The following is a 27,177-nucleotide window of genomic DNA, read 5'->3' on the forward strand; positions in this document are numbered from 1 at the left end:
CCTCAACTGATCTCAACATGGCTGCGTGCCGAGTCACAAACGTTCTCATTTCACAGCTAAACGGTACACTACATGGTGTTTCTGAAAACATTTGAGGCGAGAAATAGGCATTACAGTAAACAGAATATTGATTCATATTTGATCAGCGCTGCCTAGTTTAACCGTTTTTTCGTAGTTTGCGAGTGATTGACAGCTGCTCAGAGACAACAGGCTCCAGCTCGGCTCTGATTGGTTGTTTTCCTCCGGTCTGTGAAATCTTGCAGATGCCATCAGGGAGCACCGGAGGACACAAGATTTATTATTTATTTTTTTTAGCTTACCTGTCTCATGCAGATATAGTGACCGTTTTATCGAGCATCGCTAAAGTCTTTATAAGAAGTTTTTACAGATCATATTGTGTCTGTCCACGTGCTGTATGGCTGGTTTGGTTTTGGCGCTGAACTTGAGCTGGTTTCTTAAGCATGTGCATCTAACGTTGAGCCATTAAGTTTAAGTTAAACGATTGAAAATTTGCAACAAAGTGTTGAAAAAGCTACCTACCATGCCGTTTTCATATTTGCAACCAGAGATATTGCTTTTTTTTATTTTTTATTTTTTAATCATATTTGCTCCAATTCTACCCACTGCAGCTTTAAGTCTAGTTTGAGTCCAGAATGAAACAGCAAAACCAGTCTTTTAGATGTCCTTTCACCCAAATGAGTGAAAATCTTTAATTATTCTAAATATTAATTGCCGCCTATAAAACACTATAAATCCCTGTTAATAATGTTTTTAAGTCATGATTAAGCCCACCTTCTTCTTCAACAGTGAGCGCACATGCTGCTCCAGTGGGATGTGTCTGCAGCCTCCAGTGGGCAGCAGCAGCAGCAGCAGCAGTCAGTCCTGGCTGCTCTGTGCGACCAGGATTGGACAGACTGAGTCACGTTGTCCGTGAAGCTGTCAGTCCGATGCTGCACCATTGTTCCCCCAGCAGCCGGAAGGAGTGCTTGCTTGCTTAAAGCACTGTTGTATGCGACAATTGTGCCGGTTCGTCCAGTAATACCACGTCGGGAAGCAGCTTTTTAAATGATCTCACAGCGGTGGAGGATTTCTGCAGAGGAGAACCGGTTTAGGGGGAAATAGTGAAGTCCATTGAGAGAGAGACAGAGAGAGAGAGAGAGAGAGAGAGAGAGAGAGGCGTCATTGACTGGATCCTGATGATAGGAACGCAATGAATGGTGAGTATGAACAATCTCAGGTGATAGGCCTGTGTTTGAACACATGCATTGATTATTACATGGGGACAATGTAATCTCTGTTTTCTTTTCTCTGTTGCATAAAGTCATTTAGACATTTGACATGTTTTTCCTGCTGTTTTTGTTTCCTGAATATGTTGGGAACCATCCCTCTGAATGGTCCCTTTGTCAAACTCTTCTGAGCAGCACACCTCAAGTCTGCTCAGGACATGTGCTACAACTAAAATAGTCCAATTTGAGATTGATAAAATACTTCAAAACCATGTTTTCTTTGTTCCATTTGGCCCATTTTTATCGCTCAACACTTTGTGCACAAAATGTGTAAAATAGACACAGAGCCCCAAAGCATGTTAGAGAGATCCTGTGCCTTTGTGTGTATACATTTTTCAGGTCACACATGTGTGTCATAAAGGCTGCTATATACTAGGAGCCAGCTGACTGGTATATATGGCCAACTGGCTGAGAGTCTGGTTCCTTGCAGAGCCTCCTGAAGAACATGCAGAGGAGGCAGAGAGCCGGTTCCAGCTCCAACCTCCACCAAGCTATAAAAGTGTCTCACAAAGAGATTTGGATAAAGCTCTGTCAATCATCCTATACATCAATGCTGAAATGCAAAGTTTCATGTTGCATTACAAAACACTGTCTTTGTGTTCCTCTTGTTATGGCACCTTGTGTTGGCTGGTACAACAAACAGCATCCAATTTAAAGTCACCTTTTGCACAATACATTGGTTTGCAGACTAAATATTTCTATCTCTATTCTTTTACAGAACGGAGGCGGGTCGCTGCAGTGTAACATATTTTGCTAACGGTAAGAAGACCACATCTTTTCTTTTCCTCGCTCGTCTGAAATATCGTGTACTGCCAGACCTTAACAAAACCCATTAACATATTGAATTCATGCCTGCGAGATAGATGGCGTTCAAAGCTCAACGCACAACTGTTGCTACGCTGCCACAAAAGACCCCCTGATAACAAGATATGATGTGATGTTGATGCAGACAACAGTGTTTAGTCAATACAGACAGCTGCGCTATTCTCACTGGATTATACCACAGAGATGCTTCTGATATCAAAATGATGAAAAGAGGACACGTCTTTTTCTAGAGAACGGGATATTATATGCTTGATATTTATTCTCCAAATCAACAATCGGTGTTGCAAAGAATGTGAAAATCACATGGCTTTGACATATTTCCAAGGCAGTAAAGACTGATAGATGATTTTTTTACTGTTGCCTGTGAAGCCATGTAGTTCTAATACATTAATGTAATCAAAAGATGCAGATATGTGAACTGTCAAGGCTTTAATAAGGCAGCGTCATTATCCTCCCATGCCTTCTTTATTGTTCCTCCGCCAGCACCCACAGTCCATCCCCTGTTTGAAAGCACTCAAACATGCGACCGTGCACACGCAATCACACAGCCATTTCCATCCTTGTGATTGAGATTTGAAAGGTGATGGGGGGGAGGTGGGCGATGTGTGTGGGGCCTCTTCTTCTTGTGACTGTGTATTTTTCCTCCTCAACCCATCTGTCTCCTCAATCTATCTTCGCCCAGTCCTCAGAGGAGCAGAATTTAATTAGTACACGTGGCATTGAGTTAAAGGACATTGCAACATTAAGTAGATGTATTTACTTGTGAAGAGCTGCATCATTCAGCTGGCTTATTTGAATAATAAGTGATTCAGTCCTGCTGCTATTACATACTGTAGCACAGATGGCTAAAGCCTGATAACAGTGACTGTGGTCCATTAAAGATTCACAGGAAAGGTGTTATGGCTTAACAGCGCTGAGGAGAGTCTCTCTGCGGGAGGCTGGTGTGGGTGAATTGTCTGCACGCAAAGGTTCATGCACAGCTAAATCAATTTAGTTTCCTTTTATGTGGGAACAACAAGAAGTTGTGGCTCTAAGCTCCACCTGGAGGTTCAGGCAGATGTACGGAGTGAGGTTAAAGGTCAGATTGTAATTGGATCGTTGCGGGAGAGAGCAGGTGGACTGTGTTTTAGATGAAGATTAAAACAATCTGCTGGAGTTGTGAGTCCAGTGGGATGTCTTACACCTTGCTTGACATCTTACCACCTGGATAAGATAAGTGAGATGAATCTAACGACCATTATGGGCTGTCTTTTTTTTGTATTTTCCAAGTTATGTACTAAAAAATTATCCTAACATACACAGAAAAATAAGTCAATATTGTGCACAGAATATTTCTGCCATCCCTCCTTCTGTCTCTACAACCAAACATTTGATATGTAAAATAATAAATTACTACATTAAATGAGGAATTACAATATAAAGAGAAGAAAACTCCTCATACATGTTGATACAGCTCATTCATAATTCTTATATTCCTGCACACAAAGGGCACTATTAGGGAAAAATCGATACAGCATATAGTATCGCGATATTTTGCATCGCAATATATCGATAAACAGACGTCAAATATCAATCTTTTATCATATAAACTATCTGATTCTGTCTTTCATTGGTTGTAGCGGGTTCAGTCTTAAACACAACAACATATGAAACTAACCTAAGGAATAAATTGGTACCAACCATGTCGTTAATTAACGCTCCAAAGTTACGCTAAATTTTGCCGAGGAAGACAGGCATGGCCATTTTAAAAGGGGTCCCTTGACCTCTGACCTCAAGATATGTGAATGAAACCTCTGAGATGAACAGAGTGAAAACTGTATCTTATTATATAAAACAGATGTTGACAAACTGCATAATTTACAATTGAAAAAAGGTAATAAATTCCCAATATATCTTATCACAATACTCATCATATCGTAAAATGTTTAGAATCGCAATAAGATCGTATCGTGACTTAAGTATCGTGATAATATCGTATCGTGGGACTTCTGCTGATTCCCACCCCTAATGTTTACCCCAGTGACCACCAAATATAGGATAGAAAAGGTAACCATATTTTCTTAAAACCAGCAGATTTTAAGCTGATGATAAATTTGTATTTCTGTAGTTTTAAGTGACATGACATCTCAAGCTCAGGTGAAGGCAGCAACATTGCATAAAAGTGACCAAGCAGCATTGTCTGATTTTATATTTTAATATATATGTCTCTCTGATCAGTTGAGATGTTCTGTTTGATAAATACAATTAATGTTCTTAGAAAAAAACAACAATTGGAGCTCTCAGTAATTCCATATTCAGTCTGTTTTTCATTAATTGTCTCTGTACGGGTTTTACTTCTCTTCCCGAAAAAAACAAATTAAAATCGCAGCATCAGTGACGTTTACTGAAGGATCGTAGTGTGAAGTAATATCAACCTTTTAGATTAAAGCGCAGCGTTGTGCATCTCAGCAGGGCTCATGGTTCCAATTTAGTTGCTTTTGATGTGACTCTTTTTGTGTTTCTGGCTCCGTCCTGGCTGAGCTCTGGGCTTTCACGGTTCACGACTGTGCTCTCTTGAGATGTTGCCATGACACCTATTTGGAATCTTTTGTCTGCTGCCAGCTAATTAAGTGTTAAGAAAAAAAGAGACATATTTCTCTGCCTTAATGAGTTTTATTTGTCAGAGAACAAGTGCTTTATATAGAAAGTTAGTGTGAGCACAGACATCATCATCTGAAGTGATTCTGTCATTTTAATTTAGTTTTATTTGCAAATATTCTACAATTAGTAGGCTACAGGTTATACATTTCAATTTTAATTTCACAATTAATATTCAATTAATATATTCAGTGATACTTGTAATGCTATTGCATTGATGCACACATAGTTGTAGTAGGTTCAAACTAAGGACTAGTGAAGTAAAATTAGGAATTTTGGATCAAATCATTTAAGATAAGATTTATTTCCATTGCAAATCAGAGTTATGCTGGGTTTTTAATAAGTTACAAGATAAACACCGCCTTCATGTCATGCATTCAAACTCTAGATTAAAAAAATGTTTCATGAGAAATGTATTTTCAAAGATAGTTAAACTACAATGTTTCTCATGTTCTGTTTTGTCGTGCTACATGTAAATATAAATTAATTGTATATTCTGTCATTTTGAGGAAGGCTCTTTTGTAAAAGAGATGATGTGTCTCAAGAGACTTCCTAGTTCAATTAGTAAAATAGATGAAGTACATTTAGTATATATATACTGTATAAAAGGTCTGATTTCAACTTTTAAAATCTAGATTAGAGGCTTTTTCTTTAAAGGAATTGAAAACACATTTTTTTAATTAGCTTCTTTTCAGCAATTTTCTGCCAAAGTGGGAATGGATTTTGGTTATCGCACTAGAGAGTCTTCTCTCTGCTCTTCTCGTTGGTTTGTGGTTTGGAGTGAAAACATGACGCCATGTTCTTTCATGCAGCCATCAGGATTTGAATCCGAATCTGAAGACAGTTGGTGGTTTAGTTTGATCACTGTCAGTCAAATCTCATCAAACCACACTCACACAGTCCTGATGAAACAGCGTTTTTGACTGTTACATTTTTAATAAATAACATCTAACCATGGCTGTTTTCTGTCTTTAAACCTGCAGTAGGCAAAATGTTTTTGGCATCATTTGGCAAAAAATCCATAATAACCTTTCAGCATATTGTAATTCAAGTGTTCTGAGAGAAAACTAGACTTCTGCACCTCCTCATGACTCTGTTTTCAGGCTTCAAAAAATCTAGCCTGGTGACGGGAGGCTTTGGCCAATCACAGGTCATTTCAGAGAGAGAGCATTCCTATTGGCTGTGCTCTGGCTGGTGGGCGGTGCTTGGTATTTCCTCAACAGATCTCAACATGGCTGCCGGGTCACAAACTTTCTCATTTTACAGCTAAACAGTACACTACAAGATGATTCTGAAAACATTTGAGGTGATAAGTAGGCGTTACAGTAACAGAATATTGATTCATATTTGATCAGCGCTGCCTAGTTTGACCGTTTGATCGGAGTTCCCGAGTGATTGACAGCTGCTCAGAGACGTCAGGCTACAGCTCGGCTCTGATTGGTTGTTTTCCTGCGGTGTGAAATCCTGCAGATGCCATTAGGAGCACCGGAGGACACAGAGGCACATGATTATTTTCCGATTACCTGTCTCATGCACTACTGTCAGGATATGGTGACTGTTATTTCAATCATATTTGCTCCATCCTACCCACTGCAGCTTTAAATTTGATTGATGCTTAGCCTATATAGTCATAATGTTAATTAATAATAATAAGTTAATTTTTCGAGTCTTTTACAGAAAAAAAATTATGCAAACTGTTTTGCATGTGTTGGCACACGTTGACATGTCTCTGACAAAGGTCATTGTGACTAAAAGCTTAGATAATACATTTTGCACAATGGAGATATGTGTGCAGCTGTTTTGATCTTTTTCATTTCATTTCAGCACAGTTGAACCAAATGTCTGATTATTTAATGTCTCTAGGCTACCTAATCAACAAAAAGCCATGTAGAGAAAAGCACTGATGTGTCTCTAAAAAGTAATTAAAAAGCTTTGCTGTAATTAAACGATCCCAACATAATTTTTCAACATTGTGACAGAATTCTAAATTAGAAGTAAAAACTCAAAAATAAATTAAAAAAAATGTCATTTTACCTGCTACTCTTAGTGTTTTTAGTGTAATTATTGTTACAAAGGGTAATATAAAGTCACATTTTACAGATTAAGGCAGTAGCGTACCCACCCATCAAGAAGGTATCCATGATCTATAGGTGAAAATTAACATGATATAACAAATTTCACACACTTACAATCTCATTTAAAATCCTAACCAACAACACTCAGAATAACACCCTTTAAATTAGGTGTGTAACAATTTACATAGATTTTTCTCAGGATGTATTTTGTGTCAATTCCTTCATTTATATCCCTCTAATTCACCATATACTGTAATCACATGCAGAGCTGGCCTACTTCACGAGTTCTCTCAGATAACAGTGCGAATGTTTTGCATATAAAAAAAATGATTCAAGATCTCAACATGATACTGGCTATATATAAATGATAAGGCTTGTCTGCAGAATATGAACTCCACGTCCCACAGCTTTCCCAGCCTGTGTGAGAGATGAAAGCAGCCCTGTCTCTATGAAATGCTTTGGCAGCTCTGCTGTTCTGCCAGCAAAACCGGCTTTTGCGAACTTTCAGGTGGCATGGGAAAATCTACTCATAAATAAAATATAGAGCCATGAATAATTTAGACGAGCGTTGTGATTGACATGAGGGTGAGAGTACCTGATTATGCCTTCCGCACTGTGTGACTTGAATTACGGCAAATCAAAACATTAGTCTGAATGTGGAGCTTGTTCGTTTCGGCGCTTGTTTGCTTTTGGTGTATTTTGATCACGGCGTGTAACAACAAAGGCGGTTTGAGATGCTGGATGAAATGTCTTTCTCAAAGATTACACATTTAAGCATGTAGCTCTGATTCATTAAAAACACTGCTAATGCTGTTTGGTGCTGGAAGATGAAAGAGGAAAACGTCACGCCAGGAGTCAAATGAGTTCACGAGCCTTCAACAAGGTCTTTGCCAGAATATTCTCATTCAAGTCATTTACACTTGTACACTAGTCACTCATAATTCCGGCAGTTATTTATTCCAACTCTTTACGCTTTATGTTAAAATCAAACCGCTGCAGCTAGATATATTAGATATGGAGCTCTGGACCCATGTGGTTAATAAGGAGCCGTGCTTCCTCTATTGTTCTATGAGGAGGAAGAACAGATCAATGATTCCCAGCACTCGGCTGTACTGTAGCTGCAGGAGGGAGGCTGCAGCAGGCATCACCAAGCTGCAGCTCCTCCGTGTGCTGAGTGCTGAGCAGTGGGCTGCTCTCTCTCTCTCCTGCTACTCCCCCTCTTCCCTTCCTTTCATGTGTGTGTGGAGCAGATCTGTCTGCAGCCTCAGGCAAGTGCAAGTTAACAAATGTACAGAGCGCATGTGAAGTCTCATTTGCATAAATCTGTAGATGTCGCTACATTTCCTTAAATGGATTCCTTTGTGTTTAATTGCCGAATGTTTTTTCCCTTGCGTGCATAGGGAATTCTTTAAAGGCTGACTGAGAGTGAAGATGACTGTATTTGACAATTAGTGTTATTTATTTATTTGCATAATTTGTCCGTCTGACCTTTATTGCAGCACAATGGGAAAAACAGCCCCAGCAAATTGGCAGGTGTTTTTCATTTACAGTGCTCTGTAATGACAGGCCAGTTGCAAATATGTATGGCAAGGTATTGTGAATTTGTAGCAACATACTGTAGCTTAATTGCAATATGTGCACATGGATTTATTGATAATAACTGAGCGTTTTCTGCTGCTGCACTTATTTCCTGTTCCGGTTTTAACACTCAAGCTATTACCCTTTGATTTTATCCATCCTTTGCGTAAATTTATATTTGCTGTGTTCTCCAGGGACAGGATGCAAATGACTGTGTTTATTGTGTTATTCCCGAACATGATGCCTGCACATACAGATTAAGGCAGATGCCCCCCTGACCTATCGCAAAACACTTTCTACCGTGGCCTTTTCATGCATAATTTAGGAATCCATCACATCCCTTCTACAAAACAGTGTCAATGAATATATGAGCAGTGTGTTTGTGTTCTCTCTGAGGCAGGGATCCTCCACTGACATCATCTGTAGCTGTATAATCATCCAGGCCACAGCCTCTCCTCAGGGGAGTCCAGCTGAGACCTCGCCTCTCTCTCTTTATATCTATCTAGTTATCTCTCTCTGCCTAGCTTTCTCTCTCTCTCTCTCTCTCTCTCTCTCTGTCTCTCAAGGTTTGCCGTGTATGGCTGAGTGTGACACAAGTGATGGATGAGTTCGAAACACAGCCTCAGACTGGCTGCACGGCCCAGGATCTTTTGTGGTTTCAGGCTTTGTCTTTGCTCCGTGATCCCATCGGTTGGTTCTACTGGAGTGCACCCTCACAGTCACTCAGACGGGGTCTACTGCAATGGAAAAACAAATGTTTCTCACATTACGAAAAAAGAGGAAAGAATTAATAAAAAAGATCTGCCGAGCCATCTGGGCTGTACAAATGTGTGCTTCATCACTGTGGAAACACTAGTAGTCTGCGACGCGATCAGCCATATTGAATGGCATAGGCATTTGGCAGACGCAGACACACAGCAAGGAGGCAAATTTGCAATCTATATCAATCTATACCCACACAACCCCACTCCTGTAACCCCCCCACATATACATATTTGGCAGTCATTCAAGAGGAGTCTGATGGTCCTCATGGAGGAGCTGCGTCTCCTAAAAATGATATTTATATGCAAATAATTAGTGTTTACATATGTAGTTGACTAATTAGTGTTTCACGTATATTCATCTGTAATATTTCATACAAATGCAGATGGGTTGTTCACGTAACGCAGGGAAGGTGAGAGGGTGGTTGACTTTGACTATACAGTATGTCAGTGTTGCGGTTAGAAATATTTAAAGCTGCAACAAGCACTTTTTGACCACCAGGGGGCAGAAATGCCCAGTAGACTCAAAGCAGCTGAAACAGCCACTTATACTACCCGCTAATTGATTTAGTGTAGTTAATGTGTTAGCAAACACTTTTTTAATTACATAACCTACAGACACAGAACAACGTTGGCATCTAAAGTCATGTTTCTGGTCGCCTGACCAATGCTTGTCTTTCTCCCCGCTAGCAACTTGTCTGCAGTCATTTCCAAAGACTGGGAGATTTAATTGGGGTCGCCAAATAAATTTGCAGAATTTCTTCCATAGTCTTTTATTTACGATTTATATCTGCAGTACACCTTTGGGCCACACGAGGGAGCCTGAATGTTCGTATTGTTCTGATAATGGTAGCCTACTTATAACATTGAGTCTAATGTGAAAGGCTAGCGTACGTTCCGTTTGTTTTAATAGTGAGGAAAAACAAGAGCCTGTTTACTTTAACTTTAACGTTAACTGACTTTTTTTCGGACTTTTTTTGACATACTATACTATGACTTTTTCTATGAAAATTTTCGACATACATACTTTGACCTTTTTTTTTAGACATACTATATTATGACTTTTTTTTTTTACAGTTTCCAACAAAGTATACCATGACTTTTTTATGACATACTATACTGACATTTTTTGGCATACTATACTATGACTTTTGTATGACTTTTTGTTCATGACATTTTTCAACATACTATATAATGAAATTTTTTTGACATTTTTCGACATGCTATACTATGGTATAGTAGGTAGCAGGTACAGCTGGGTCTCTTTTGTCTTGTGCGAGCTGTTGGAAATATTTATCATGGTGTGTGGCTGCTCCATGAACTTTTTCTACCCCGTGCAATGTCCTTTATTTATTGATGTTGCTGTGGAACGTTCTGTAGTTGGTCCTGACGTTGTCCTTGTACCACTCTCTTTAATATGTAGGTTCCTGCTTGCCAGTATGTAGATGCGAGTAGAGTGTCTGCTTCAACACGAATCAGACATTATAACTGCATGGACAATCTGTCAGAGCTGGTGTTCGATGATTGTGATAGAAATCCAGTTAACATTTCTTACATACTAACATTTGTGGATGTATTTCCCAGTGATGTCCGTGATTATCAGGATGCAGCTCTGGTATAAATTTTGCAGTGCTCCCACTGAGATGTCTGTACTGTAAGTGTTCCAGGCCTCTGCACCACACAGCAGAGGAGGCAACTGAGTTTGGCAAAAGCCTGCTGGTGTAGCTGATGTGATCATGTATTGCTCAGAGGAGAGACAAACTGCCAACACAGGCAAAGTGATCTATTGGACATGTGGGGATGTGGCACGGTCCAGAAGAACTTCTATCCACTCACTGTTTATGGCCAGCCCAGGTATCTTTTATACCTTTTTATGCCTTTGGAAATGCACCATGGGTGCACTGCAGATCTTGTTCTAAATGATGGCAGATGGCATTATGATCTGTATGCTGCAGCTTCACAGTAGAGCTATGCAGCTGATGGCGACCTGATGGAGATCCTTGACCTTGGACTTGAATCTTTATAGGTTGAAGAACCTGCCATATGGTATTTTAACATACTGTGAGATAGCTGTGTTAAGTGTGGAGATGGATAATGGTGGGTGCAATGATTCATCCTGGGTTCATTCCAGTTTCTGCCGTTAAAGGTTCTGATTTGCGGCCACTGCTGCGAAACTGTTGCTGATATGTTGTCATGGAGCCAGACAGTTCAGAGTCAAATGTTTTGGCAAGATCACTGAAGGGTTTATGTAATGATTGCTTTTACAATTTGCATTTTAACTCAACACATTGACACCCTCCGAAGGTCCTGTGTCACTAATGTTATGCAAAGGACCCTGGAAATAGCTATTACAGGATTGATTTTGATGAGGCAAGCAAAGAGCAAGCACTCTCTTCTTCGTCTTCCGCTCCCACTTGTTCCTGCTCTGTAAAACAACAAATAAATTAACCTATACTTTTTGTTCTTTTAAAAAAAATCTATACAGTATTTGATGTGAGGAATAACGAGCACTCTTGCTTTTTTGTGTTAAACAATAAGACTCTGTTCGGAGACATCATTAAAAACACATTTTAGAATTTACCTTTCATCTGTTACAGTGGGAGTTGGGCAGGACTTTTGCATATGACCTCAATTACAGTATGCATACACAAATGATTTATTCTAAACCTTTTCTTTGTTTATTTTTGCCTGCTGTCTTCAATTTCCTTCATTGAAATAAGAAAGCCTCTTGAAAGTCAGAGCAAATATAGGTCACCATCACTGGCGCAATGGTGTAACAAATGCCATCTCTCCAGCTTATGTTTTTCATTTTGATGTAATAGGGCAGCATATATGTGTGATGTTGGTGGATGAATCATTAAAGGAATGCAGATGAGGTCGTCTAATAACACATTTCATCAAAGTGATTAGAAAAACAACCAGACTGAAAAACAAAACAAAACGGATAACTGTATTGTATGATATATATATTATCATTACACACTCAGTGAAATGTGAACCTGTACTGTAATGATCAAAATCAGATTTATTAAAAACAGACAACATCATTTTGACAGATTTGAAGAGAAAATGACGTCCTGATTGGATTACTTTTATTCATTGTGTGGATGTTTTCAGATAATTGTGAGCAGAAGACCCTTGAAACCGAATTATTCCATGATTCTTGTAAAGGGATTTTTAAAAGCCTTTCAAAAATTCCATAATAACCTTTCAGCATATTGTAATTCAAGTGTTCTGAGAGAAAACTAGACTTCTGCACCTCCTCATGGCTCTGTTTTCAGGATTTAAAAAGTCTAACCCGTGACGGGAGACTTTGACCAATCACAGGTCATTTCAGAGAGAGAGCGTTCCTATTAGCTGTTCATTCAATGGAGGCAGCTGTCAATCACTCACAAACTCCGATCAAACGGTAAAACTAGGCAGCACTGATCAAATATGAATTAATTTTCTGTTACTGTAATGCCTGTTTCTTTCCTCAAATGTTTTCAGAAACATCTTGTAGTGTACTGTTTAGCTGTAAAATGAGAAAGTTTGCTCCTGCTAGTGGGGCAGTGCTTGGTATTTCCTCAACTGATCTCAACATGGCTGCCAGGTCACACACTTTCTCATTCTACAGTTAAACAGTACACTACAGAAATAGGCATTACAGTAACAGAATATTGATTCATATTTCGATCAGCGCTGCCTAGTTTGACCGTTTGATCGGAGTTCACAAGTGATTGACAGCTGCTCAGAGACGACAGGCTCCAGCTCGCCTCTGATTGGTTGTTTTCCTCCGGTCTGGGAAATCTTGCAGATGCCATTAAGAGCACCGGAGGACACAGGGGCACATGATTTTTTCAGATTACCTGTCTCATGCACTACTGTCAAGATATAGTGACCGTTTAAAAAAAAAAAAAAAAAAAAAAAAAATTATAATCATATTTGCTCCAATTCTACCCACTGCTGCTTTAATATTACAAAACCTGCTGGGTTGGAAGTGTTCAATGTTGTTTAATACAACAGTCAAAGTTTAGCCTTAAGTCTCTTAATTTTGAAGCTAGAAACATAAAGAAAATCAGGATGTGTTAATAGATGTTTCATTTATTTAAATTCATATTCATAGATTTTAAAACCGTTTAAAGGACAGCATTGGTTCACGTCTTCCCATTTTCATTATGTGAATTTGAATACAGATGTCATTCAAGTTAGGATTGAGATAGTAGCTTTTTTACACCCTTACACCCTTGCCATGTATCCTAGAACTACTGTAGACCAAACAGGTCCAGCAGGCACAAATCACTGCAGCTCATCATGTTCCCACCTATTATTAGTATGAATAAATCATTGGCAATCATGTTGATTGCAGGGTCGTTTAGTGGAGAGAGACACACACACACATATATCAACTGGGACATGAACAAACATCTATAATTTTTTAGATAAAAAAATATAATCATTGGGACATCAGCTGTCTCATTAGTCTGGTCAGTTACATCAGAGTAGCATTTATCTAAAGTGGGTGGACACAATAACAACAACAGCCATGGTGCAGTAATCCAGACCAGAGTTCAGTAGCCCTGCAATACATACTGTGTCTGTGATTTTGTAATGTTAACTTTTTGAGACACAATAAATGAGTTGTATTGCATTTTTTAATTGGAGAGCTAACTTACTGCATTCGATTGTACATGTGTTCATTTATTGTGTCTACCCCCTGAAGGTGTACAGTAGTATCTTATTGCTGCTGCTGTTGTGATGCTTGCTTGTTTTTTGGTCCTTCTGATTCAGCCATAATAGCTGACTGTAATGTTTGAGTGCTCAGCAGAGTCTGTCAGAGGACTGCCAGTACACTTCCTCTGGCTTCCTGTGTGCTGACTGCATGTTTAAGAGGAGACATTTGGCCAACATCGCTCTTAAAAGGGATATAAACCCTTAAATAATATACTATTCCCACTACTACTACTACCACTACTGCTGCTACTACTATTACTACTAAATTCAGTGTAGCATGTATTTGTAGAAATACATATTCTTGACAGTAATGCAATGAAATAATGAGATAAATAAACCTTATTAAATACTGCACAGTACAGGTTAACTTCCTGTTGATGCTTACCTTTGTTTAGTATACAAGAGAGAGGCGGTATGTGCGGTGTGAGGAAGAGGCAACAGGGATGGAGGAGGAACGCAGTGCTGGCGAGGCGAGGCGAGGCGAGGTGAGGACACTGTTGAGGACGCAGAGCATTGCAGAGTCGAATGACAGTCGTTTTTTCTCAAAGCAACACAAATCCTTTCACGTAAGAGTGTCAATAAGTGCTGACTCTAACAGACATTGTATCAAACTACCTACCGAAACCCACAATGGATTTATGCCATGCAAATGTCGCTATACTATTCTTACCTACTGCGTTGTATGCTGCTCTGAAATGATCATTTATTGTGACGACTGTAATGCTGCACCAGCTGTAAAAAAAGCCTCTAGGCTTTAAAGCTACACTCTACAAGGAAGTGCAGGACCTTTTATGTTGACATACGGTCGGAATGATATAATGGCTCTCTGACTGCACAAGCTGAGGCCCCACTAAAACTCTCCTGCAGAACTTCCTGGCATAGGAAGTGTAGGGATCACATCCACTACAGTGCTGCTGCTGACAAGGTGCTACATGTTGAAATGTTCTCTATTCCAGGTATATGATCACATTTCATATTGCAACATTTTCACATAAAACAGTGTATAATGTTCTGTCTTTCAATTTGATTTGATGTTTTTGTCTTTATACTTTGAGTCATTTAAGCTTTTATTTTGTAGTTTTATGCTCTCTTAATGGTCCTATTGGGTTATTTTTGGCATCAGATGTTTCCCTTTTTTCCTTTTCTTTGCCCCATTCTCTATCCTTTTCACCTCCCTACTCTCTCCCTCACTCTCCCCCTCCCCTTTACTGTTCCCCCCTGAATCCCCTCCTCTCTGCATCTCTGTTATAACCCCCCCCCCCACACCTCCCATCTCCCCCGCTGGCTCTTTTCCCACTGCCCTGCATCCCCCATACGACCCCCCTTATCCATTTCTCTAACATTCAGTCTTTTTCCCTCTTTCTGACCCCCCCACACCTTCCTCCACCTCCTCCCTCCACCTCCTCCCTCCACCTCCTCCTACCCCCTCCTCTTCCCCAGCTCATGTTGGTAAAAATATCTGCAGACAGCAGGAGCAGAGGCACGCCTGACTCTCTCTCTCTCTCTCTCTCTCTCTCTCTCTCTCTTTCCCTCTCAGACATCCCACCCATGTGATCTCACAGGCTGCCTCTGCTTTGCTCCACTCTGCTCCAGTCAGGCTTCTGCCTTTCAGCCGGCTGCAGCTAATGAGCCTTTGTGTGGCCAGAGAGAGAAAGAGAGAAGGAGAGAGGGAGAGAGAGAGAGAGAGAGAGAGAGAGAGAGACAGGAACACAGTGACAGACAGGGAGTTAAAGTGAGAAAGACTGTCGTCTTGCAACAATAAAGCATATGGTACCGACAGTGCAGCCAGAGTCTCTCTCTCACACTCCTGCACCCTTTTTTTTTTTCTTCTCATGCCCGTGGAGCTCAGGGGTCGCTGCAAATCAGTGGACTGAAACAAAATGGGAACCTCTTCACTCATCATGTTTCACCTTCTTTTTTTCTTTTTCTGAATAGCCACATTTATGACTGTGTGGCTGTGCCGCTGTGAGACGAGGTGAAAGGAGTCACAGTCTGCCAGTGGATACAGGTCAGTTGTTTCCTGTGAGGGCCAGCACACACACACACACACACACACACACACACAGAATCTGGTCATCGCAGGACTGATGTGTCATGACTTGCACCAGATGCCATAGGCTTGTTAGCATCACTTGGGATGAGTGTTTTGAGCCTCGTGTTGTCACATCGGTTCTATTGTGACTGTGGGAGCCCGGTTGAATGAATGACGAGGGGGGGAAAAAAATAATTGTATTCAGAAATGCAAGTGTGCTACAGTGCTGCAAGCGCTGTTGATTAAGGACAGGAGTTGGTTTCCATAGTTGATGTGTGTGCACACAGAGAGGCAAACACAGGGAGGGGCTTTCCAAGCTGGCTTTTGCTGCATTATTTTCTCTGGGATTTTCTCCCTTGTATCATAGTGTATGCTGCCCAGACATGGTTAGTGGTAAGGCAACAGTGAAGACAAAGAAAGAGCTGTTATAGAGAGGAGCAACAATCTCTGCTTTTTATTTAAGCCACGATGAAAGAGGTTCACCCAGATTACCCACAGCTCTGTGGTTTTATGATGTCATACCCATCCAGTGTCAAGATTTTAACTCTGAATTCATGCTGTCATAATGTAATGTGATAAATATATAAACATAATTTGCTTTAGATATTAAAACATTGCCGCTTTAGTATGAAAATCCCTTATACACAGTGTGTAGCACTCAGTCATATGGGAAAGCACTAGTTGTGAGAGTACATTAGAATCTCCATGGAAACCACTTTTGGTTATCAAAGCCTAGTGCAGCATCAGCTGAGGGCTAAGCATACGAATAGGTTTCCAACAATGGCGTCTAATTAGGACCCTCGCTAGAAAATGGACTAAAATTACACAGGTAATTTCCGGTGGAAATTTCCACTCCTGTTTGCCAACAAATGGAAGTGAAATAAATGTGTTTCTTTGCTTGTTTTGATGTGAGATTAGCAGCTTCAACACTTTAAATCTCACCAGACTCATTTAATATATATCAGGACTAGTTCATTAGTTAATGTCATTATGTCTTGTCATAATCACTCAGAGGAGAAAGTGGATTGATGGTTTCTCGTCAGCCAGTAGAGAATGAAAACTCCTGCTCAGGATGCCTCTTACACATTTTGCTTCCAAATTAATACTAGTTCTTTCTGAAAGGAAATCTTTTCAATGAGGTTACCCTGACAGACTCTCTCTCTCTCCTCCCAGATGGAGGATGCCTCACATTCCTCAGTTGTAGGTAGAGTTGTTGACTCTGGAGGGCCTCCAAATGCTGGCGGTGCCATGTCACCGGCCGCGCTGAACAAGCACAGCCTCCTGGGAACAATGACCCTCTAGCTGGCAACGCCGGTCCTCTCTGGGTTGCACCTCGTTCTCTCTCTCAGGCAGCATTTGCATCTGTAATGACTCGATAGCAGAGCCCAGATGAAACGCCGTGGCTGTCTGTGAATGGAACTCCCCCACAAGCTGCTCTGGCAGATAGACAGAGTGGGACTGGATGCTGTCTTTACTGATTCCAGTTTCCAAGAGAGAAAGCAGTGAGGGAAAAGCTGCCAGTCATAGCAAATTGTCGCTGTGCTACAGCAGCAATGTTGTGTTATTGGGTTTATTTTAAAATGTGACCTGACGTTCCAGCTGCTGCTTTTAAAACAAGAAACAGAGGGCTCTTCATCTAAATACAATATTATAAATAGTGATTAAATAAGTCCTGTAATATTACAGCAGTTACACACTGAAGAATAATGGCATATAATGTGGGACAATTGAGTTACAATGCAGTAGCTCCAGTGTGATGGTTATTTGACTGATGAGCTTGTTCTTGTTTATTTCTCTAATTGCATCATCAGTCAGAGGGAGTTAATGGCCCCTCTCAATTGACACCGAAGTGGTCTGTAACACTTCTGTTACTACTGCCTCTGAATTAAGTGCTGCCACAAACATTTAGCTGCACCTGCACAGCCATACAAAGATATGTATTTATTTATTTTTCAGAAACTGCTAATTTAACAGTAGAGCTACTGATTATAATAGATAATATTATCATGGAGCTATTTAATGGTCTTTAGCAGATATACTATCTATTAGTCCTATTTTGCTATTATTATGTAGCGATTATTGACTTTGTTGCAGATGCAAATTAGAGCCTGTCACAGTAGAGCTTTTTTACTCTGCTCTGCGGTGACTGTAACTGCGTTCACCTGAGGCCTTTCCTTTTTCTTTTTTTTTTTCTGTCAGAAGCATCTGACCTAACAGAAGCTCATTACAGATGTACAGGATGTCATCCTGTCAACAACAGCTTCACCTACTCCTCCTCTAAGCGCTGCATGATGTGTGATACATGTACAAATCACTTTGTGTTGTGCAGATTGTTGCCTCGCTTCGGTCGGAAGTGCACATCAGCATGTGTGTGCACCTGTGTAAATGCACGTAAACAACACACCAATACTATGGATGGATGTTTGGATTTGTTGCATTGCTTTTTTTAATTTTAAGCCAGTAAATATTTCAGTTATTTTGTAGTATCAGCAATTAAATGCACATAATATTCTACATATTACTGTACATAATACATATATATTGTATATAATTTCCCCGTGACCGGTAGCAGTGCAAGACAAGTTGATCCAGTCTCTTTTTTGTCTCCAGCCTCTCAATCAAAGACAGTGGAATGAACTTCCTGTAAGGCAGACGTAGTATGTAATTAGCAGCTTTCTCCTTCCATCTCAGCTCCTTTGTGCCAAGGTGATCATTCGCCCAGGGAACGCCTGGGAGCCTGGATAGCGGCAGGCGAGATTTTGTGTGTGTGTGTGTGTGTGTGTGTGTAAAAGGAGGAGGAGGGTGGGGGGGTGGTGGTCTGGGTCTCATTGCTAATTGAGTGTGCTGAGGATTATGAAGGCCCTAAACTGGATATTAAATAATGTGTGGCCCCTCTGCTGTCTTTCGGCTTCAGGTGCAGATGCGGCGGGCCATGAGTGGAATACTGAAGAGGAAATTCGAGGAGGTGGAAGCCTCCTCCTCCCCGTGCTCTTCCTTGCGGGAGTCTGATGATGAGGTCTCCTGCAGTGAGAGTGGAGATAGCAGTGACAGTGTCAACCCCTCTGCCTCGGGCCCTTTCACCCGTGAGTGTGCCTGTGTCTTTTAAACTCATGCGTTGAGCTCAGTGTGGCTAATGTGCGCTATTGACAGTAAGATTAATGTCATTTCATCTCAAGGGGGAAAAAAACGCTAAAGCACTGAAAGGGATTTTTAATCAAGAAGGGAATAGCACTCCTAGCACGGCCTGATTTTGTAGCTCACAATCAATGCAAGATGCAGGTCAGAGAAAACAAATCTGCATGTCTGTAGATAAGGGAGTTTAAGATGAATTTATTGTCATAGCTGAGGAGAGGAGAGGAGAGGAGAGGAGAGGAGAGGAGAGGAGAGGAGAGGAGAGGAGAGGAGAGGAGAGGAGAGGCTGAGTAATGCTAAGAGTCCAGTGCTGTAATAAAGGGGAAGGATGCGCAGACAGCCTCCCTCATTAGGAACAGCACACATTAGGTGTACAGACCCAGCCAGATGAATGAGCTAGTGCAGTCTCAAGCTGTGTGTGCAACCCTGATGGTACCGTAAATGTACCACTCTCTAAGCACACTATTATTTACATTATGGATAGATCTGCCAATTATTTTCTCGATTAATCAATTAATCGCTTTGTTGACAACTTCAAATGTCTTGTTTTGTCCAACCAACACTCCAAAACCCCCAAAATATTCAGTTTACAATCATTTAAAACAGAGAAATGCAGCAAAGATTAATTCACAACAAATAGGTTGAAACCATCAAATGCACTTTGTTTGAAAAATGACTCAGGCGATTTATCAATTATCAAAATAGTTGGAGATTAATTTTCTGTCGATTGACTATTGGATTAATTGTTTCAGCTACGATTAAAAAAATATTAACAAGAGCTAAACAGCTGCAGATCTGCAATGCTTGTTTTGGTTTACTAAGATAAGGTCACACGGCTAAGATTATGTGAAACTCACCAGTTCCAAAAGAAGTCTGCTACTGAGAGATTCCACACTTATTCCAGGCTTTAACTGACTTTGTATTAAAGAACGTAGTCTTAATCGAAGACATGTCTCCTCTGCAGGTTCAAAAGGACACTGACAACATAATATATAATAAGTAACACAGTGCACGTGTGAATCTTAAAGTCTAAGAGACGAGACAGACTGTGAGTGAAATAGATAATACAGTTGTAGCTTATTCATCCTTTTGAGGGATTTTGAAAGCATCCAGATAAAAGCTTAATAATGCAATTCTTAAAGAACAAAAGAAAGGAGTCAGGATGTGTGAGTATGTTCACAATTTGCAAAATTATTTCCAAAATAAAAATATTTTTCCCAAGTAAACAAAAACATTTTATTATTATTATTATTATTATTATTATTTTTTTTTTTTTTTAATTTTTTTGTTTGTTTTGTTTTGTCAACACTAAATTTGTGTTTTGATGATGCACCATTTTCTTTTTTTAAATCTGTGTGAATGACATGCAGATGGGTGACAGACAGGGCCCCCTCCCTGTAGGGAGACATAAGTAGGGTGTTGCGTCCCTAGAGGCTGAGCTTGGCCTCTGTGTCAGGTGCAGCTGCTAGTAGTGGGGGAGAAGGTCAGCTGACAGCAACAAAGGAGCTGTGCAATATGAAGACTTCACTCCTGTGAAGTGACATGTCCATGTGGAGACTAATGATTGACTTTCTTGGCAGAGACATGAACCAATTAAATCCCCATGCCGTTTGTTTAGAGGGTTTAGAAGTCTTTAAAGGGTAAAGGCACATTTGCTGATTATAGCTTGGAAAACTGTGAAAAATATCTGTGAGATGTTGTTGTTTTCCCTATAGGTCTTAATGACTTTTTCCACATGCTATACTATGCCTTATTTGACAACACATACAATTACTTTTTTGTGATTTTTTGACATACTATACCAAGACTTTAGACATGTTGTCTTTTGTATTACTTTTTCCTCATACTATACTATACATTTTTTGAGATGCTATACGATGACGTTTTTTTTTTATGATTTTTTGACATACTATACTATGACTTTCTAATTTTTTCTACAGGACTATACTATGACTTTTTTTTCGAGATACTATACTATGACTTTTTTATTTTTTCAACATACTATACTATGAATTTTTTTCTACATACTATAGTATGAACTTTTTTATTTTTTAAAAATACTTTACTATGACTTTTTTTTGACATACAACAGACTTTTTTATTTTTGTGACATATTATACTATGACTTTTTTTCAACATATTATACTATGACTTTTTTTGGATGTAATATACTATGACTTATTTTTTCTACATACTATGCTATGACTTTTTTTAATGTTTTCGACACATTGACTTTTTTATTTTTTCGAAATACTATTCTATGACTTTTTTTTATTTTTTTCGCCATACTATACTCTGACTTTTTTTTATTTTTTCGACAAATTGACTTTTTTTTTTCGACATACTATACTATGACTTTTTTTTAATTTTTTCAAAATACTATTCTATGACTTTTTTTTTTTTTTTCGCCATACTATACTCTGACTTTTTTAATTTTTTCGACACATTGACTTTTTTTATTTTTTCGACATATACTATGACTTTTTTCGATATACTATACCACGACTTTTTTTTTTACATACGATACTAGGACTTTTTACAATATACTGTACTAGGACTTTTTTAATTTCTTCGACATATTATACTAGGACTTTTCGATATACTATGACTTTTTAAAAAATGTTCAACATACTTTACTATGACTTTTTTTTACATACTATACCATGACTTATCTTTCGACATACTATATTTTGAATTATTTTTTTTTCGATATAATATACTTTGACTTTTTATTTTTCCGACATACTATACTCCGACTTTATTTCGACAACGATACTATGACTTTTTTTTCCGACATACTATACTATGACTTTTTAAAAAGATTTTGACATATTATTATATGACGTTTTTTTTTTACTTACTATACTATGACTTTTTTTCGACATACTATACCCTGACTTTTATTTTACATACAATACTGACTTTTTTTTTTTTCCGACATACTATGACTGACATTTTTTTTTCGACATACAATACTGACTTTTAAAAAAAAATTACATACTATACTATGACCTTTATATTTTTTCTACATACTATGACTTTTTTTCGACATACTATACTTTGAAGTTTTTTTTTTTTGCCACACTATACTATGACTTTTTTTTTTTTTACATATAATATGGCTTTTTTCGACACTATCACTGAAGTTTTTTCGACATACTATACTAACTTATTTTTTATTTTTTCAACATACTATACTGTGATTATTTTTCACCCGGTTTTAGAACTTTGACAAAAACAGGACACACAGGTATACTGAACAAATAAAGGGATTTATTAACCAAAAAGAATGTATGGGAAGAATCTGTAGAGTCAGTAGTGTAGGGAGTGGATGTGTGAAAAAATGTGCTGCATGGATGTTCTGGTGTAAAAACAAAGACAAAGAACCAAAAAAACAAGGAACAGAGGTATGGTGTGTGAGGAGATCCAAACATACTGTAATTTTCGACATAGTATACTATGATTTTTTTTTTTTAATTTGACAGAAACGAAAAATTTCATGAAAAAAAAGTCATAGTGAAAAAGTGGTAAAATAGTATGATGAAAAGTGAAACAAAAAGTCAGTGTGTTGAAAAAAGTGTACTATGACTTTTTTTCGACATACTATTGATATACTATGAATTTCTTTTCACTTTTTTCGACATACTATACTTTGACTTTTTTTTTACTTCAAATGGAGAAGTCAAATAGAAAAGGAAACCTTACATCAGTGTATGGTTCAGATAGCTCAGAGTGGTAGATAACTGGTTGGAATACTGGAGGTTGTGGGTTCGATCCTTATGTGACACAGTCTGTTTTCAGGTCTAACTTCTAATGACAAAGTCAAATATACGAAGAGAACAGTCCCAAGTGCGTGTGGCATTGGTGGCTTGGTTGCTAAGTTCCTGGTTCTGGCTGCGGCAGAGCGGGGTTCGATCCCCACCCTCACAACGATGCCTGGTGCCCGACAGTGGAGTGAGACGAAAATATGACTTTTTTTTAAAAATACACTACTATAATTTTTGTAAAATAACTATATTATAAACTATATGACTTATTTTTTCAACATACTATACTATGACCTTTTTATTTTTTTGACATATTATACTTGGACTTTTTTTTAACATACTTTACTATGACTAAATATTTTTCGAGATGGAATGACTTTTTTTTACATGCTATACTATAACTTTTTTAATATAGACACCATTTTTTACACCTTAAACAAGCTGACAGCTGTTTGTATTTGTCTTTGTAGATAATGAAACTCGATTCTGCACCATGTGACAGCTCTACATTTGCAATGAAATGCATTGTACCTCTTGCGTGTGGAGGAGAGCTATTGGAACCAGATGGTTTCTATTTGTCCAGTCTGTCTCACATGGGGTGAACGCTGGGAAAACTGCCTCTGTGAACCAGCACTCTTCATCTCTGGGCCAGGCACGGGATTATTTATGCTCCACTGTTGCCCTCCTCTCTCCCTCTCCCTCTCGTAGAGCTCTCCTTAAAAAGACACAGAGGACTTGCATGCCAAGCGGAAGCACAGAGATGTGATGAAATCCTTCCCTACAGAGCTGTGCTAAGATACGTAGAAGTTCGCTGTAAAACTTCCAAGAAAGAATTCCCAATATTTAAAAGACATTGCTCTCATTATATCTGTGGCCCACATTTTGCCATACAAATGTCACTTATCTTAACAGGCTTTACATGGCTATAAAACTATTATGCTCCAACATGAAAGAATGATAAAATGATAAAAAATTGACCTCTTTCTTTAACATACCCGTCTTCCTTTGCAGCTGACTCGATATTGAAGAGAGAGAAGCGCCTGCGGACGAGGAGGGTTCATTTTGAGAATGTGACCGTGTACTACTTCAGCCGGCGGCAGGGCTTCACCAGCGTGCCCAGTCAGGGAGGCAGCACGCTGGGCATGTCCAACAGGCACAGCTGGATCAGGCAGTACTCCCTGGGTGAATTTGCCGTGGAGCAGGAGAGGATCCACAGGGACATGCTCAGAGATCACCTGAAGGAGGAGAAACTCAACTCAATCAAACTCAAGGTAAATGCTTATAAATTCTGCAAGATTTCTGCTCGTAGGATTTTTAGAATCATCGTTCAGCAGATACTAGTATCAAATATGTGAGTGAATTTAACAGGAATTTGGTCTTGGATGAATGGCTTGGGATGTGATTCCCTCTTGTTTTCAGCTGACTAAGAATGGCACGGTGGAGTCGGAAGAGGCCAACACGCTCACGGCAGAGGACATTTCAGACGACGACATTGATCTGGACAACACAGAGGTAGATGAGTACTTCTTCCTGCAGCCTCTTACCACTAAAAAGCGCCGGGCGCTGCTGCGCTCCTCTGGGGTAAAGAAGATTGATGTGGAAGAGAAACATGAACTGCGGTCTATCCGGATGTCCAGAGAGGACTGCGGCTGTGATTGCAGAGTCTTTTGTGACCCAGAGACCTGTGCCTGCAGCATCGCAGGGATCAAGTGCCAGGTAAACCCCATGACATGCATGTCTTCAACAAACATACTGTACATTTAAATAGAAGGGATCAATGACATATCAAAGAATATCAAAGAAAGCACATTCATTATTTGGTACAATCATGTCATTAACACATTACACAGGTCATCTGTTTAAAATGAAATGAATGTGTTTACCTTAGGTGGACCGTATGTCATTTCCATGTGGCTGCACAAAAGAGGGCTGCACCAATTCAACTGGGAGAGTGGAGTTTAATCCCATCCGTGTTCGGACCCATTTCTTGCACACCATAATGAAGCTGGAGCTGGAGAAGAGCCGCGAGCAGCAGCAGGCGTCCCCCGCCAACGGTTACCGTAGCGAAACGAGCGACCTGGGAGGAGGAAACCCTCTCGTTCAGTCCCAGCACAGGTTGGAGTACTCTCTATCGGACGCCGTTCCACAGACGGCCAGCATGCACCTGCAGGCCACCGCGGACGAGATGGAAGAACCGCTAGACGAGGAAGAAGATGAAGAAGACGACGACGAGGAGGAAGAAGAAGAGGATAACGACGAGGACGACGAGGACGAGGATGATAGTAGCAGTGTTTGCAGCGGACTGTCTGACTCCAGCACCCAGAGCTTAGCCAACAGCGACTCGGAGGACGAGGAGGAGGATGATGAAGATGAAGAGAAGTCAAAGAACTTTCAGGGCGATGCGTCGACCCCGTCGGTGTCTCACACTGAGGTCGTCCCCTTGTCCTCCGTGCTGTGTTACAACGACGGCTCCGTAGCTCATGACAACCACATGAACGGGAACACTTATTTAATGAACTCCTCTTCAGCTGAGTACTTTCAGCTGGGGAGCTCCAGCGCCGTCGCTAACGGCCAAACCGGCCGACCCAGTGAACCCTACGGGGAAGCCTTAGCATTCCAAGATCCAGTCAGCACGACCAACGGCAGCGCGGCCACAGGACCATTCGACATGTCTGCCGAGCAGTACACGGACTACTCGAATCAGGCTGAGGAACAATACACGGCTAATCACCATTTCACTCTGACCAATGGTGCCCCTGCTGCTGCCCCCGTGACATGCTACGATCAGGAGAAGAAGGTGTCGTCCAAAGCAGCATTTGTGGAGCAGCCCGACACCCAGAGCCAGACCCAGTTTCAGAACTACCTGAACAATAACACCCAGGGTTCCTACAGCAGCTCGTGTATGACAGCTGAAAAGCCACAGCAAGAGTCCAGTGTTAACGGCCATTCTGACCTGACCTTACTAGGAAACAACACTAAGAACCTCCCTTTACCAGACCATTGCCCCGAGGTCACAGCCATTTAGTAGGCCTTCACCTTTTCAAGTGTTCTTTCGTCATTACGTCTTTACTTGAGCCTGACCAAGTGGTATTTTAAGGGAACATAATCATGGCCTTTTTTTGCATTATATGACCTGAAATTTCAAAGCAATTTACAGCACCCGTAGTACATTTTCATCTGTAACTATAAAGCCATAGGTGTCATGATGGAAATGTTTTAATTATTCGCTCCTGAAGGTTTCTCCACTACGGTGTGTGCTTAACTGCAAGATGGAACAGATTAAATATAAAACATTTTAAAACATCAGTTATGTCATGCCGTGCTATGTATCTTGTAATTTCAGATGTAAAGTTCTAGTTTTAAGCAGATATTGTACTGTAGATGGAACTTTTCTATGTCTACTGTATGTGTCAAATGTGCAAAAAAAGGTTTATTGTCAGTTTATTTATTGTTTCGGAATTATGTGTATACTTATATATTGTAAATGTTTTGATAACAATAAGCATGCTGTTTTGGTAATCTCAGTGACATTTAGGGGGTGGGGGGGGGAATCGCCATTGTTTTATATAAAAATGTGTCATGAACATAATGTAAATTTCTTTTTGTCCCTATTATATGCTTTTCTATGGTTTTGAAAAGCATGAAAAAGCCTGAATTCTTATTTGTATGTTTGGAATACAATATCAATAGCATCAAATGTCAAGAAATCAATTCACAGCCTTTTGCACTCGTGTGTGGGGGTCCAGTGGCATGCAGTTGGTTTTAACTGATTAATACTTGGAACGATGGAAAAATATGGCCCCTCACTTTTTTTTTTTCCTCCACTGTTCACTCTTATAAATATCATGGTGCCACTACAAATAAACATTTATTCTTTGAAGCATTTCAGTGATACAGGGATATTAATAAAGTCGCACTTTGACATATCTCCGAAAGTATGAGAAGCTTTTTAGAGAAGAACCTCAATAGAGTGGAATGACATTTATTTTAATTGACTGCCATGGCACTTGATATTGTACTAAAAGTTAAAAAAAATGCCACTTTTGATAATTGTATATGGGGGAAGCAAATGTTCAAGGTTGACAATCAAAGCTTATTATCAGACATGATTCATATCAGTAATTAACAGCTACACAATAGGACTCCTGAGTCCCATGAGCCATTGAAAATGACTTAACAGCCAGAGAAACCTGTACCAAAAATCTGTAAATAACCTTTTAACAGATCTTTATAAAATCACTGACAAAAGGGAAATTGGAGTGACCGCTCAACAATTGGGGGACTGCAATAATTTAATGAATAGTACTATTGTAATATGTTGCTTAAGTTCTTTACCTTGAGCTCTCTGCTCCTGCATGAATACAGATATTT

General features: G+C 39.7%; 1 protein-coding gene across 2 annotated transcripts; it reads left to right on the forward strand.

Moving 5' to 3' along the window:
• The first annotated feature begins 1,081 nt into the window (after positions 1-1,081).
• On the forward strand, positions 1,082-25,966 carry csrnp3 (cysteine-serine-rich nuclear protein 3). 2 transcript variants are annotated; one of them, XM_074659376.1, is made up of 7 exons: positions 1,082-1,217; positions 2,005-2,045; positions 15,811-15,883; positions 18,822-18,990; positions 23,818-24,077; positions 24,226-24,522; positions 24,695-25,966. In XM_074659376.1, exons 4-7 carry the CDS (start codon positions 18,828-18,830, stop codon positions 25,829-25,831), a joined length of 1,857 nt encoding a protein of 618 aa, XP_074515477.1. In that variant the 5' UTR covers positions 1,082-1,217; positions 2,005-2,045; positions 15,811-15,883; positions 18,822-18,827; the 3' UTR covers positions 25,832-25,966. The 2 variants fall into 2 exon arrangements, with proteins under 2 accessions (XP_074515477.1, XP_074515478.1); XM_074659377.1 differs by lacking the exon at positions 15,811-15,883.
• The last annotated feature ends 1,211 nt before the right edge of the window (positions 25,967-27,177 follow it).

This window comes from Sebastes fasciatus, chromosome 14 (assembly GCF_043250625.1).
Source record: "Sebastes fasciatus isolate fSebFas1 chromosome 14, fSebFas1.pri, whole genome shotgun sequence".
NCBI classification, from domain to species: Eukaryota; Metazoa; Chordata; class Actinopteri; order Perciformes; family Sebastidae; genus Sebastes; species Sebastes fasciatus.